At 45.7% G+C, this 13,101-nt stretch overlaps 1 protein-coding gene across 5 annotated transcripts in view; it reads left to right on the forward strand.

Annotated features, from left to right (window-relative positions):
* USP4 (ubiquitin specific peptidase 4 (proto-oncogene)) overlaps positions 1 to 13,101 on the forward strand; it is a 39,909-nt gene that overhangs the window by 2,977 nt on the left and 23,831 nt on the right. For all 5 annotated transcript variants that reach the window (XR_826306.1, XR_826307.1, XM_010851865.1 and 2 more), the window contains exons 3-6: positions 3,260 to 3,390; positions 4,749 to 4,875; positions 5,470 to 5,615; positions 5,746 to 5,807. Coding sequence is in view for 3 of the 5 variants with exons in the window: in XM_010851865.1 (XP_010850167.1) it covers positions 3,260 to 3,390; positions 4,749 to 4,875; positions 5,470 to 5,615; positions 5,746 to 5,807 (466 nt within the window). In the remaining 2 variants the exon portion in view is untranslated. The remainder of the gene's footprint in view (positions 1 to 3,259; positions 3,391 to 4,748; positions 4,876 to 5,469; positions 5,616 to 5,745; positions 5,808 to 13,101) is intronic.

A 13,101-nucleotide genomic window follows, 5' to 3' on the forward strand; every position in this document is an offset into this window, starting at 1 on the left:
GTTACAGGCTTTTCTTCCTGTTGTAGGCGGAAGTATACCATGAAGTTGCCCCAAAGGATCATTGTATTGTATTTGCACTTTGTTCATTTCCATCTTTATTTGAGAAGGAGAATTCTTAAGGCTTAGAAAAAAATTTTTTTAATTGAAAGATACTGCTTTATAATATTGTATCGGTTTCTGCCATACATCAGCATGAATCAGCCATAAGTATACATATGTCCCCTCCCCTTTGAACCTCCATCCCACCTCCCATCCCACTTACGGCTCTTAATAGTATTGGTGTTGAGAATCCTAGAGCTGGAGGGACCCTCAAGTCATTTGCTATGACCTTCAGCTGAGGGCAAGCATTTCTTCTGTTGTCTTTCAATTCGATGTCACTGGATTAGGCTGGAAACATTTGTTGTGTGCTTGGGAGGCGAGAAGTACATTCCGTTCAGACCCTGGAACATTGACAGAGCAGGAATGGCCTATCTCTAGCCAATGAGGGCCGCCCTCTTAGCTCTTGGACTCTCAGTCACCTGCCAGTCCCAGTCTGGCTGCCTGCCGCCTACGGTCATGGGAGTTGCCTCTATAGAAGGGGCTCTTGAAGGAGTGGGTAGGGCATATCCTCACTAATGCAGTCTGCTCATTTCCTCTCTCATTTTCCACTTCTGCCCCTCCTGTATATATGAGGGAACCCTTATGCCAAGACCAAGTTGTGCTCTCATTTTTTCCCCTTTATTTGCTCTGTTGAAGAAATTTGCAAAGGCTCAGTCCTTACTGCAAAACCCCTGTGTGCTTTTTACTATGATGCCCTTTGACTGATGTAATTTTAAGTAAAAATGATGAACTGTATTGAAAATTCCAGTTAAGTTCCTGTGTTTGCCTTGAGTGTCATAAGAATGACATGTTTGAGAAAATCGTCACTGAGCCTCAGAGGAGAAAGCCCTGTAGAACTGATGTGCTTGGGGTTAATGATGCTAAAAGCTCTTGGCTCCTTTCCCACCTTTAAAGGTCTGTGGCTGCTGTTGGGCACAGCATGGGTAGCCAGACCTGCATAGTTTTAGTGTTAGAAATGAAGAAGGTATATGTCTCCAGGTAAGATTGGTGAAGAACGTTCGTGAGTTTTAAAATTCTCTTGCGAATCAGAGAAGACCTTGGAGTTGAGGTGTGAAGCTTTCGTTTCAAGTACTCCTCCTGGATCATCCTTCTGTTGCTGAATAGAAAATGTATGATCTGTCAGTGTGAATAATTGTGCCAGAGCTGCTGTGGAAAACAGTTGGCTCATCAGTGAGGAGCCACTTTTTTTTTTCCCTTTTAAATTATGGTGAAATACACATAAAACTTACCATCTAAATTTATTTTATTATTACTGTTATTTTGGCCTTGCCTTGTGACATATGGGGACTTAGTTCCTTGACCAGGAGTTGAATCTGTGCTCCCTGCAGTGTAAGTGCAGAGTCTCAATCACCAGACCATCAGGAAAGTTGTACTATGTAAATATTTTTAAGTGTTGAGTAGTATAAAGTATATTTACATTGGTGTGAAGCCAATCTCCAGAACTTTTTTATTTTGTAAAACTGAATCTCACAACTTCCCTGGTGGTTCAGTGCCTAAGACTCTGCGTTCCCAAAGCAAGGGGTCTGGGTGCAATCCCTGGCCAGGGAACTAGATCCCACATGCCACAACCAAGCACGCGTGGAGTAGTGAGAGCCCGCACACCACAGTGAAGACCCAGCATGTCCTAAAGAAATAAATACAAATGTCAAAATAGCAGCAACTGAATCTCCATACCCATTAGACAGTAGTTCCAGTCCTTTCTCCCAGACCCTGGCAGCCATCATTGTACTTTTTGTCTCTGATTACTCTTGATTCCTAGTATAAGTGGAGTCATACAGTATTTGTCTGTCTCTGACCAGCTTTTTGCATTCAGCATAAGGTCCTCAAGGTTTATCCATATTATGGCCTGTCAGAATTTCTTTCTTTTTAAAGGTTAAATGATACACCACTGTGCTTATACACGGCATTTTGTTTATCCATGCATCCTTCTCACTTTGGGATTCCTGTTCTCCAAGGCTATTTAGTGTCTTTCCTTTTTCCTTGGAAATGACAGAGGCAAAGGTGAACCAGATAGGAAGCCCTGGTCATCTTGTGAGTGCTGCTTTTGGCTTTTATTTTTAACATTGCCTGCCTTGTACAGGTGAGTTACACCATTGTGGGCACTGTCTGCTCCCCTGGCTGTGTGGCTTCGCTTGTCTGGGAGAGAATAGTGGCACTGTTGCAGGAGTGGGTGCTGATGTGCACAGGCTTAGCAGGAGCGCTCCCTGGGTGGGAGGTGGTCAGTCTTCCCTTGATCCAGTCCTGTGGGCTTCCCTTAAGAGAGTGTATTTCAAACCATGCATGTCCTTTTCTTTCTTTTTTGGTTGTGCTGGGTCCTCTTTGCTGCACATGGGCTTTCTCTCATTGCAGTGAGCAGAGACTACTCTTTGTTGTGGTGCACCGGCTTTTCATTGCAGTCGCTTCTCTTGTTGCAGAGCACAGGCTCTAGGCACCTGGGCTTCAGTAGTTGTAGCACGCAGGCTCAGTAACTGTGGCTCGAGGGTTTTAGTTGCTTGGTGGCATGTGGAATCTTCCAGGACCAGGGATGGAACCCGTGTCCCCTGCATTGGCAGGCAGATTCCTATGCAGTGTACCACCAAGGAAGTCCATGGATGTCCTTTTCTGAATCCCAGTTGCCTCCATGTGGGGGTGTAAAATGGATGCTTCACATGTTAAAGAAATTCTCTCTCTGTATGGCTAGTGTCCAGCTGAGTTTTTGTCTTGGAGTTTTGGACACTAAGAATGGTAAATGACTCTTGGTAAAAATAAATTTAACTTCATTGACGTGTTCATTTGCTTGCTTAGTAAATCTTTCAAAGAAAGGTGATATCTGATTTCAACGCAGTTTCATTCAGCAGAATATTGTTAAATATTCATAATAAAACATTTTTAATTGTGGAGCTGGATGCACTTTGAAAATGTAAATCGGGGTTTTTCTCTTCTTTCTTTCCTTCTCCCTCCAATTTTGGAAGAAATACAAGTTCCTCACAAACTGCTCGGAAATCACAGCTAAAGATAATCATCCAGGTCTGTTCTATGTTATAGCCAGTGACAGAATTTTGGAGTTTTGTACTTGTTCCCATAAATACTTTTCTTGTTTCTGAAAAGTAGATGAAAATCATGTAAAACAAGCGTTTCTGGGGAGAAGAGCAGTGAGCTATGTGCTGTTTTCCTTTTTCAGATCCTGAGAGTCAGACCTTAAAGGAACATTTAATTGATGAATTGGACTATGTTTTGGTCCCAGCAGAGGCCTGGAATAAGTTACTAAACTGGTATGGCTGCGTAGAAGGCCAGCAGCCCATTGTCAGAAAAGTGAGTACCTGCATTGTCCCACCCGCTGGTCAGTGTCCGTGAGTGCTCCCTGGCACTGACTGCTTTTGCTTTCCTGGGGTACAGACGTTCCTAAGCTGTTGAATGGAGGCCTCCAAACATCACAGCTGCCCAGTGGCTTGGGATATGTCTAGAAGTACAGTGAGATCGCATTCTGGAAGTTTCTTTGAGGGAAAGTTCACTTGGCATATGGACACATAGTAATGTGCTGCTTCTTGTTTAACTTAACTTTTCTGATACTGCTCTTCCCCCTGTAGTTAGGAATCTCTGATCACATTGTTGAGTACCTTGGAAAACAGGTGTTAATAGCCGAGAAAAGAACAATATCTAAGGGAAGGCAGGCCCTGGGAGAGAAACCCAGCTTGTCAACCCCTCTGGTGGCCAGAACTCACAAGAATACCACCACCCTGACTGCCACAGTTGTTTGCTTGTCCCATCGTGGGGGACATCTCCTCTGGTGGAGGAGTAGGCACTGGGTGTATTTCTCACTCTGCATGGTGTGCAGTTTCCCTTCTTAGCAGAGCAGGGAAGGGCTGCAGTGCTGAGGTCAAGCTTCTAAGTGTCACTCTTCAGGGCTGCAATACGTTCTTTCTCCAACCTGAAACCTGGGACTCTGAGAGGGGTTAGGAATCAAATGGTGAGGGGCAGGCCAGCTTTCACAGGTGTCCCCTAATGCCGACAGTCCTGCTGTGTGGTGAGCATACTGCCGAAGGATTTAACTGTGTTCTCCAGGCCCTGATTCCACAGACCCTGCAAGGGGAATCATCACGATCTCCACTTAGAGATGAACAGTGACTTTCCTGTTGTGCCCTCTTGTTGCTAGCTCTGGTTCCATCACGATGCTCTTGGTTGGTCCTAATGAGTGGAAATAAGATTTTTTTTTTCCTTTGAGAGTTATGTTTTATTTGGTGGAAATTTTTAGAACTTCAAGCCCCCAGGAGACAGTATCTCAAGTGACCCTGAGAGACTTGCTCTGAGGAGGCGAGGCTTGGGGAGCCAGGTTATGGAGAAGTTTTGCAACAAAGGGCAGGTAGTCTGAACATTGAAAGATTATTGTTAAGTAAAGGAAAACCACATAATCTCAAGTGAAGGAATTTAGTGCTTTTCTGTATGGGAATATGCAAGAGTCTGGGCTCACTGAAAATATTTCTTCTTAGGCACCTCATCTATCTGGGGCCAGTGGAAATAAGATTTTTAAACTCCTGAGACACACGCCGGTGACTTTAAAGCTCACACTCGTTGTCGTATATACTCTGCCTTTTGTCACTGATGAGCCATATTGCTTCCCCAGACTGTCCGGTGTGGGGCCAGCGCTCCTTCACCCGCGCTCTCGTTTGCAGGTGGTAGAACATGGCCTGTTTGTCAAGCACTGCAAGGTGGAGGTATATTTGCTGGAACTGAAGCTTTGTGAGAACAGTGACCCCACCAACGTGCTGAGCTGCCATTTCAGCAAGGCAGACACCATCGGTGAGTCCCCTGGCTGGCATTCCAGGAAGCTAGTGAGTGTGCAGGGCATGGTGGCTAATGAGTGGGCAGGTGGGGCGCCCTCTTTAGACTTGTTACCCAGATAGTCTCGGATTATGGTTACCTGTCCTGACCTGGGCGCCTGCTTTCCAGGGCTCTCTTGTGGACAGCTAAGCCTGGCAATCATATTGTAAGAAGCACTGCACATGTTCTCTGCTTACTTAACGTATGGTATGGTAATAAAGGTGAAGAAATCTCAGTGAGAAAATGGCAGACCTAGTATTTGAAACCAAATCTGTCTTAGTTCCAGAGGTTCGTTTTCTAACTATACCATGTTGCTTTTGTGTTGTAAACTGGGACCCACATCATCGAATAATGAGAAGCCTAGGGGCTGTCTTTGGGTATTTGAGTATAAAAGACGCCCCATGCAAGATGTTTGGCCTTAGGAGTCACCAAGGGGCTGAGGTCAGTCAGATCTTTTGATCCTGAGCATCCCATGACCGTCCAAAAGGACGGAAGATGAGCCTCAGCTTGCTGTGGCGGCTGTTGTCCTTGCACCGGGAGAAAGCCCACAGTGATGTGTCTCCCTGTCCCCAGCAACCATCGAGAAGGAGATGAGGAAGCTCTTCAACATCCCTGCAGAGCGTGAGACACGGCTGTGGAACAAATACATGAGCAACACCTACGAGCAGCTGAGCAAGCTGGACAACACTGTGCAGGATGCCGGGCTGTACCAGGGTCAGGTAGGAGGGCCCAGGCGTGCCCCCTCAGACAGCTCCACCAGGATGTGTGGACAGATACCTTTTTGGTCCTGAGCATGTCAGCAAGTGAGATGGTTTGCACGTTCCTAATATGGTTTCCTCTTTCACTCAGGTGCTAGTAATTGAGCCCCAAAATGAAGATGGCACATGGCCAAGGCAGACCCAGCAATCAAAGTAAGTGAACTTGTTCTCTCTTGTGGCCGGGCACACGGGTATAAGAGAGACGCCAAAGAAAAACATTTAAACCAGATGGAAAACATTTGCTTTTGTATCCAAAGTCTGTAATCCTGGCCTTTGGTAACCAGCATGCTGGGCAGCCATCCCAGGGAAAGCTGTCAGACTTGTCAACCAGGCACTGAGCCTCTGCTTTTGAGGAGGAGATGGGGAAGAGGAGGGGCCGGGATCTGGGGATGCTGCCCTGCCAAGATGTGGCTTTGTTTCTGTCAAGGGCATTTATTTTTTCCACCTATAGGCAGGGGCTTTGATGGAGGAAGAGAGGGCTCAGACATAGGGTCTTAACTACTTAAAGGTAATAGTTCCATTCCATCCCACTCTTTACCCCAGGGAGTGTTTCTGATAGTTGCCCTTGTCACTTCCTGGGGGAATTACTCTAGTACTAAACTGGAACTCCAGGCACCCCTGTCTTCAGGAGACGTTCTTGTGTGGTATGGAGTTAATGCATGTTCTGAGAAGGGGACAGAAAGGAGTGGTGGATTTTTCATACAGTGTAAGATTGGGGAATCGTGTCTGTATTCCAGTAGTTATTGGGAGGATGTTGGTCTTTGCTGTCTTCCTCAGTCAGATTTTGGACAGTGAGTGTTTTGTGGTAATGGGCTCATAGCTCTTCTATGAAATTTACAAAAGCTGTGAGGTCTCTCTTGAGAAACACAGGAAGAGGCAGCATTTTGCCAACAATCTCAAGGGTTTTATAGACCCCCCGCTAAAGCTTAGCCATGGACTTCAGTGTAAGAAACTCTGATCCCCAATTCCTGAAAAGATGACGGAATAGCTGTGTCATGCAGAATAGTGATTGTGTTCCTCCCCCACCTGACGAAGTCTATGTCCTAATCCCCAGAACCTATGAATGTGTTAGGTTCCTGGCAGGAGGGACTTTGCAGATGTGATTAAGGATCTTGAGATGGGAGATGATCCTGGATTATCTGGGTAGGCCCAGCATAATCACAAGGTCCTTATAAACAGAAGAGGGAGACAGAGAAGAGTCAGATGTGAAGGTGGAAGCAGAGTCAGAGCAATGAAATGTGAGACAGAGTCGACTGGCCGTGAGCCAGGGAAGCTGGGCAGCCTCTGGAAGTCCCTAGAGCCTTCACCAGGGAACATAGCTCTGCCCGTACCTTGAGTTAGCTCGGTGACAATCATTTTGACCTTCGGACCTCCAAAACCATAAGATAATAAACTTGTGTTGTTTAAGCTACTAAGTTTGTGGTGATTTGTGACAGCAGCCTAAGAAACAGGTAACAGTAGCCCAGGAGCCTTTTCACTCCCTTCTTGGAACTGGAAATGCCACAGAACTAAGAGAAAATAACATAAAAACTGAGACAACCTCCTTAGGAGACAGAAGGTACTTGGATTCTAGTCTCTGAGGTAGGGCTGACAGCTTGGAGTGAAAGAACCCAAGTGTATGGGCCAAGGCAGACTGTTGGCAGTTACTGGGTCTTTTTCTCTTCCTCCTGTTGTGTCTCCCTACTCCTTCCAGAGCCTCAGACCTAAGAGGTTCCAGGGAAGGGAAACCACTTTTGGAAAAGAGCACTGCCTCTCTGAGACACCCGTAACGTTAGAGTCTCCTGGTAGAGGGTGTCCAGTCCTGAATGAGCTCAGAACAGAATTCCTAAGGCATAGCTCACCTTACTGCTCCCCCAGTAGTGCCAGGCACTGTTCTAGGTGTCGGGGATGCAGCAATAAAGGGAACAAAATTTCTGTCCTCAAGGAGCAGAAAATAAGAAAGACACATGTTTGTAGATTTACAAGTACTCTGGGAAAAAAATCAAGGAAGATAAATCAGCAAGTGCTAAGGCTTTGGGCATAAACGGGATGATAATGAGGCCCCGCTGAGGTGCCATTTGAACAGGGTCATGAAGGAGGCAAGGGAAACAGCAGGGCGTGGGTGCTTCCTGAGCAGACAGTTTTGTGAGGCCGAGGTGACAGCAGCTGCAGAGACCTGGGGCCGAGCGGGCCTGGTTGAAGAGCAGCAGGAGTTCGTTGTGGCTGGGCTCAGAGGAGTGACAGGACTGAGGTGAGCCGTGTGGGATGCTGGATTCCACCTCTGCCTCTGGGAGCCCCTTGGAGGGCTGTGGTAAGTGAGAACGGGTGGATCTCACCTGGCCAAAGGCTGACAGGGAGCCACAGTGTGAAGCTGACAACCAGAGTCAGAATAGAAGGAAAGTGATAGATTGACAGGCGGTGCTAGTTGGAGCAGAATTCACAGCCCCAGCTGCTTAGGAGAACGCAGTCAATGCTGAAAATCCTCACGAAAAAGAGGAAATGGGTATATGAAACAGAAACAAGGAGAGAAGTAACATGGGAACAAAGAATTCAGGGCGGGGTTGAGTTGCAGAAGGAATGTAGCTGAAGACTGAAGGTAGAAGTCGAAAGCTCAGGTTGAAGAATTCTAGGGGATAAGGAGGTAGAAGATAATAGAAAAATGCTGGCACTACATTGTAAATGAATCAAATGTAAATTAAAAAAAAAAAGCATACTATGGAGGCTGGGAGTAGAACTGTCCATGTCCAGATAATAGGAATTTCAGGAGCAGAGAGGAAATGATGGGCAAGGGAAAGAAAACGTTAGAAGGAGCGGCCATGAGTTTTTCATAATCACGAAAGAGGAAACATCTTCAATGTAAAGAGTGCTAAACAGGACAGATAAAAGAAAGCCCACACCAAGACAGGTTCGATTGAAATGTAACAACAGAGATGTAGCAAAAATGTCAAATCTGTTTGAAAGAGAAAGTCATGAGTGAGAAGCAGATTGATATCAAATTTCCCAGTGGCATCTGTGGACCTAAGGAATACTTTTTCAGTATCAAAGTTGTTGTCATTCAGTCGCTGTCACGTATGACTGTGACCCCACGGACTGCAGCACGACAGGCTTCCCCGTCCTTCACCATCTCCTGGAGCTTGCTCAAACTCATGTTTAAGTAGGATAACTTTAAAACTAGAATTTACAAGCTACTACACTATTATCTAAATGTGAGGATAAAGTAAATTTTTTCTCTGGCTGAAGATGACCTTGGAAGGTTTTCTACACAGAGGTCCTCTTGGAAACCTCTTGGGAGAAGTGGCGGTAGGGAGCAGGCAGTAAAATCCAGCATACAGATCTACTGGCGTGCAGCTAGTAAAGTGTGCTCTTGACTGGAAAGCCAGGACTTCGGGAGAAACAAAGATTGCTTAAACAAGACACAGCACCACAAACTGTAGAGGAGGAAATCGAGTTGGATGATTTAAATTAAGAACTGTTCATGGTGGAGTAAAAAGGCAAGCCGCAGAGTGAGACAGGTATTTGCAGTGCGTATGTCTGACAGATTGTTTATACCTAGAATTTCAGAGAAACCCCTTTAGGTCAGTGAGAAAAAGTCAGACACCCCTTTTAGAAAAAGGGACAAGAAAACCTGTAACAGTGACTTGAAGAAAGAAGTTATCCCTGTGGCTAGTGAGCATGCGGAGAGGCGTTCAGCCTTGGCAAGCATCCAGAAATGGTGAATTCAAGCCATAATGCGGCACCTCTGCACATCCCCAGCATGGCTAAATGAAAACGGTGGGTAGTAGCAAGTGTGGTTGAGGTGTTGGACCCTGCTGGTGGGGTGTATAAAGTGGTATAGCAAGTTTAGAAGATTTAGCAGCAAGCACTAAATGAATAATTGTGTGCATCTACAGCCCAGCGAGCCTCTCCTAGGCTTACAACCAACAGAAATACATCTCACATTCACTTAAAGATACGTTCAAAGATGTTCATGACAGCACAGCTTGTCATAGTCACAAACTGGAGCTAACCCAAATAGCCACCCAAAATAGAATGAATTGTGGTGTGTGCATGTGACAGAATTCTCTTTGGCCATGACAGCCTTGAGGCTCATCAGTGATGTTGAATGAGAGAGGCCAGACCCAAAATATGGCCTACTGTATGAGTCCCTGATACTAAGCTTAAGAACAGGCACAACCGATCTGTGCGTCTCAAGGTCACCATGGAGGTTAGCTTTGGAAAGAACTGTGACTGCAGGGAGCGTGAGGAGGACACGTGGGAGGTAGTGCTGTCCTGCTTCTTGGTCTGGGGGAGAGTGCAGTAGTGATTATATAGGTGCATGGCTTCCCTGGTGGCTCAGACAGTAAAGAATCTGCCTGCAGTGCAGGAGACTCGGGTTCAGTCCCTGGGTCAGGAAGATCCCCTGGAGGAGGTCATCGCTACTGGCTCCAGTATGCTTGCCTGGAGAATTCCATGGACAGAGGAGCCTGGCAGGCTGTACAGTCCATGGGGTTGCAAAGAGTTGGACATGACTGAGTAATTAACATTTTTGCCATCATTTGATAAGAATGTCTTTTGAGGGTTTTTTTTTGGCCATACTGATGGCTTGTGGGATTTTCATTCCCCAACCAGGAATCAGACCGGGCCTCAGCAGTGAAAACACCAAGTCCTCACCACTGGACCACCAGGGAATTCCCAAGAAAGTCTTCACTTTTGTACTCTCATAATTTATATATTTCTGTATGTAACACTTCAATAAAAAGTTTAGTAATAGTTAAGAAGAAAGGTTTAAGAAAGCCTGCATCAATAACAATCCAGAAGTAAATACCGAATAATCCTGACATGGAAGATGGGTGAGGAGAGGAGGCAGTAAAGAGAGATGGAAATGTAGTTAGTAAGTTGAAGTAATTGATGGGGAAAGAGAAAAATAGTTAACAGATCCTAATAAGTTAATGGAATAACTACCAGAAGTACAAAAGTAGAATTTATGTCTTTTATTTAACATGTTGTATTGATTAGGAAAGGTTTGCTAGCAGTGAAGAAAGACCTGAAAATTAGTCTGTTAAGTAGGGTACACACACATCTTTCCAAAAAGAATCTGAGGAGGACAGTGCAGTACTGCTGCTGTTAGAAACCCGGCTGCTCTGCCATGTGACTGCTTTGTGTGGGCTCAGCTCCCAAGGTGGTCACCTCAGGGTCCAGGGTGACCGCTGTAGTTGAACCGATCACATGTGCATTCAGGTAGCTGAGGAGGAATCAGGAGAAAGGGCGTGCCCCTCCCTTGTAAGGATATTTCTCAGAAATCACATAGAAGATGGCCCTTTATACCTCTCTGGCAAATTCTGTGACCACACTTGGCTTCAAAGGAGGCTGGGAAATGCCTTTCAGCAGTTGCAAGGGGTCTAGCTAAAACTCGGAATTTAGAAACTAAAGAAGAATGGAAGAATAGCTATTGGGAGGTGAAAAAAACCAAAACAACAACTTTATTCTACTAGTACTTCTAGCCACCCAGTATGTGAGGGTTTTCCCTCATGCTAGTCAATTCTCTGAAACCAGCTGAGTGTCCTGCAATTTAACTCAGTTCTGCAGCTGTTCATCTGGAGATGGCATCAGACCCCACAGGCTCAGGGCTCAGTCCCACCAGGTTGCCTCCCCTACAGATGCCACTCCCAAAGCCAGGGTGTTAACCTGTGCTTCTGATGACCCACTGGCTGTAAATCAGAAGTTCCCACAACCCTCTTCTCGGGCTTGATATTTTGCTATAACAGTTTACAGAACTCAGGTAGCTTGCTATTTGACCACTTTATTATGGAAATGTATAACTCTGGAACAGTGAAGTGGTAGAGATGGATAGCCAGGATGCAGGAGAAGAGTGAGGTGCTTGTGTGCCTTCTCCAGGCAGTCACCCTTTTAGCACCTCCGTGTGTTCACCAACCTGGAGGCTCAGCAAAACTCATACTTCAGGGGTTTTTGTGGATGCTTCAGTAAGCAGGCAGAATTGATTCAACTGCTTGGCCATTGGTGGCAGAACTCAATCCCCAGCCCCTCTCCCCTCTCCAGAGGTGGGTGTGGGGGGGTAAGGGCAAAAGAGCCAACCTTCTCATCACAAGGTTGATTCCCCTGGCCAGCAGCAAGCCGCCCCCCACCCCCACCAATCCTTTGGAACTTTCCAAAAGTCATATGCATGAATTGAGATGTGGGTGAAAGATCTGTGTCCGGAGGAACAACAGACACTTTTCACCTTTATCACTTTGGAGCAATTTCAGGAGCCAAAGATAGAAGACCAAAATGTAACGAAAGATGTTCCCATTCCTCTTACCACTTGAGACATTGCAACAATTTCAGAAGCTGTGTACCAAGAACCTTGCATCAAACCAAAGCATGTATTTCCTCTTCTAAATCACAGCACCATAGGATGCAGCTAGGAAACTGTCATCTAAAAGGGAAATTGAGATGGAAGGCAAGAATGAGGGGAAAAAACAACGGCAAAGTATGGTAATTAAAAAACATAGACTGAATTAGGTCCAGCTATAACGGTAATTAGAATACCTATAGATGCGTTCAGCTTATTCAAAAGACAAATCGAATTTTTTTTAAAAATAATGTTCAGTAACGTGTTGTCTGTCAGAGAAGATGTAGGATGAAATTGAGGGAATGTGAAAAGTATGTCAAGTCAATATATCATCCAGGGAATGTCAGTGATTGGCTTAATCACTGTTTTTCTTTTAAAAAAACAACCCACTCATAAAATCAATTTTCCATGTATCCTGGCAAGAGGAAAGCATAATGAAATTGTTTCCATTCAGCTTTTTTTCCACCAGTTAAAGCCACCTGATTAATTGTGAGCATCTGCAATTATTTTTTTTCCCTTTTCTGTGGATTACTCCAACCTCTCTGTTCTGCCAAGGTTTTCTGTAGATCCGGTCGCAATTTTTTTGTCTCTCTCTTAATTCTAACTTTACTTGCCTGATATCTATAAGGCCTAGTTAGCTCTGTACCACCGTCCCCTTTATTTATTTATTTATTTTCCATCATCTCCTTCTAGCTCTTGTTAACAGTGTTGGTGTGTGTGGGGAAGATCACAGCCTAGCATGTTGTGAAGGCGGTGAGGATTGTGGCTACTAGTTGGTTGTTGTCTTAAGGATAATGCCAGATGCTGGGCTCTGGGTTCAGAGGGTAGACTTAAAGAGTGGACTCCTCCGCATAGCATTCAGCCTGGAGAGCGTCCGAGAGGCAGGCAGAGAGCGACGGAGCAAGGAGGGCAGGCGTGAGTGTTACAGAGCCGTTGGTCAGTGCTTGCTTCCGTGTGATGGTAACGACCTGGCGTGCCTGGGATCAGGAGATGCCTCAGGAGAAAGGTGCCAGGAGACCAGAGGCTTGGCCAGAGTATCTTTTGGGAGCAGGGGGACCATTATTTGGAGACGTAGCCTCTGTTTTCAGAATGTTCGTGGCATGAGACTCGGTCACAGTTGGTAGTGAGGTCTTGCCCCAT

Source organism: Bison bison, unplaced genomic scaffold, assembly GCF_000754665.1.
Source record: "Bison bison bison isolate TAMUID 2011002044 unplaced genomic scaffold, Bison_UMD1.0 scf7180017864304, whole genome shotgun sequence".
In the NCBI taxonomy this organism is placed as follows: Eukaryota; Metazoa; Chordata; class Mammalia; order Artiodactyla; family Bovidae; genus Bison; species Bison bison.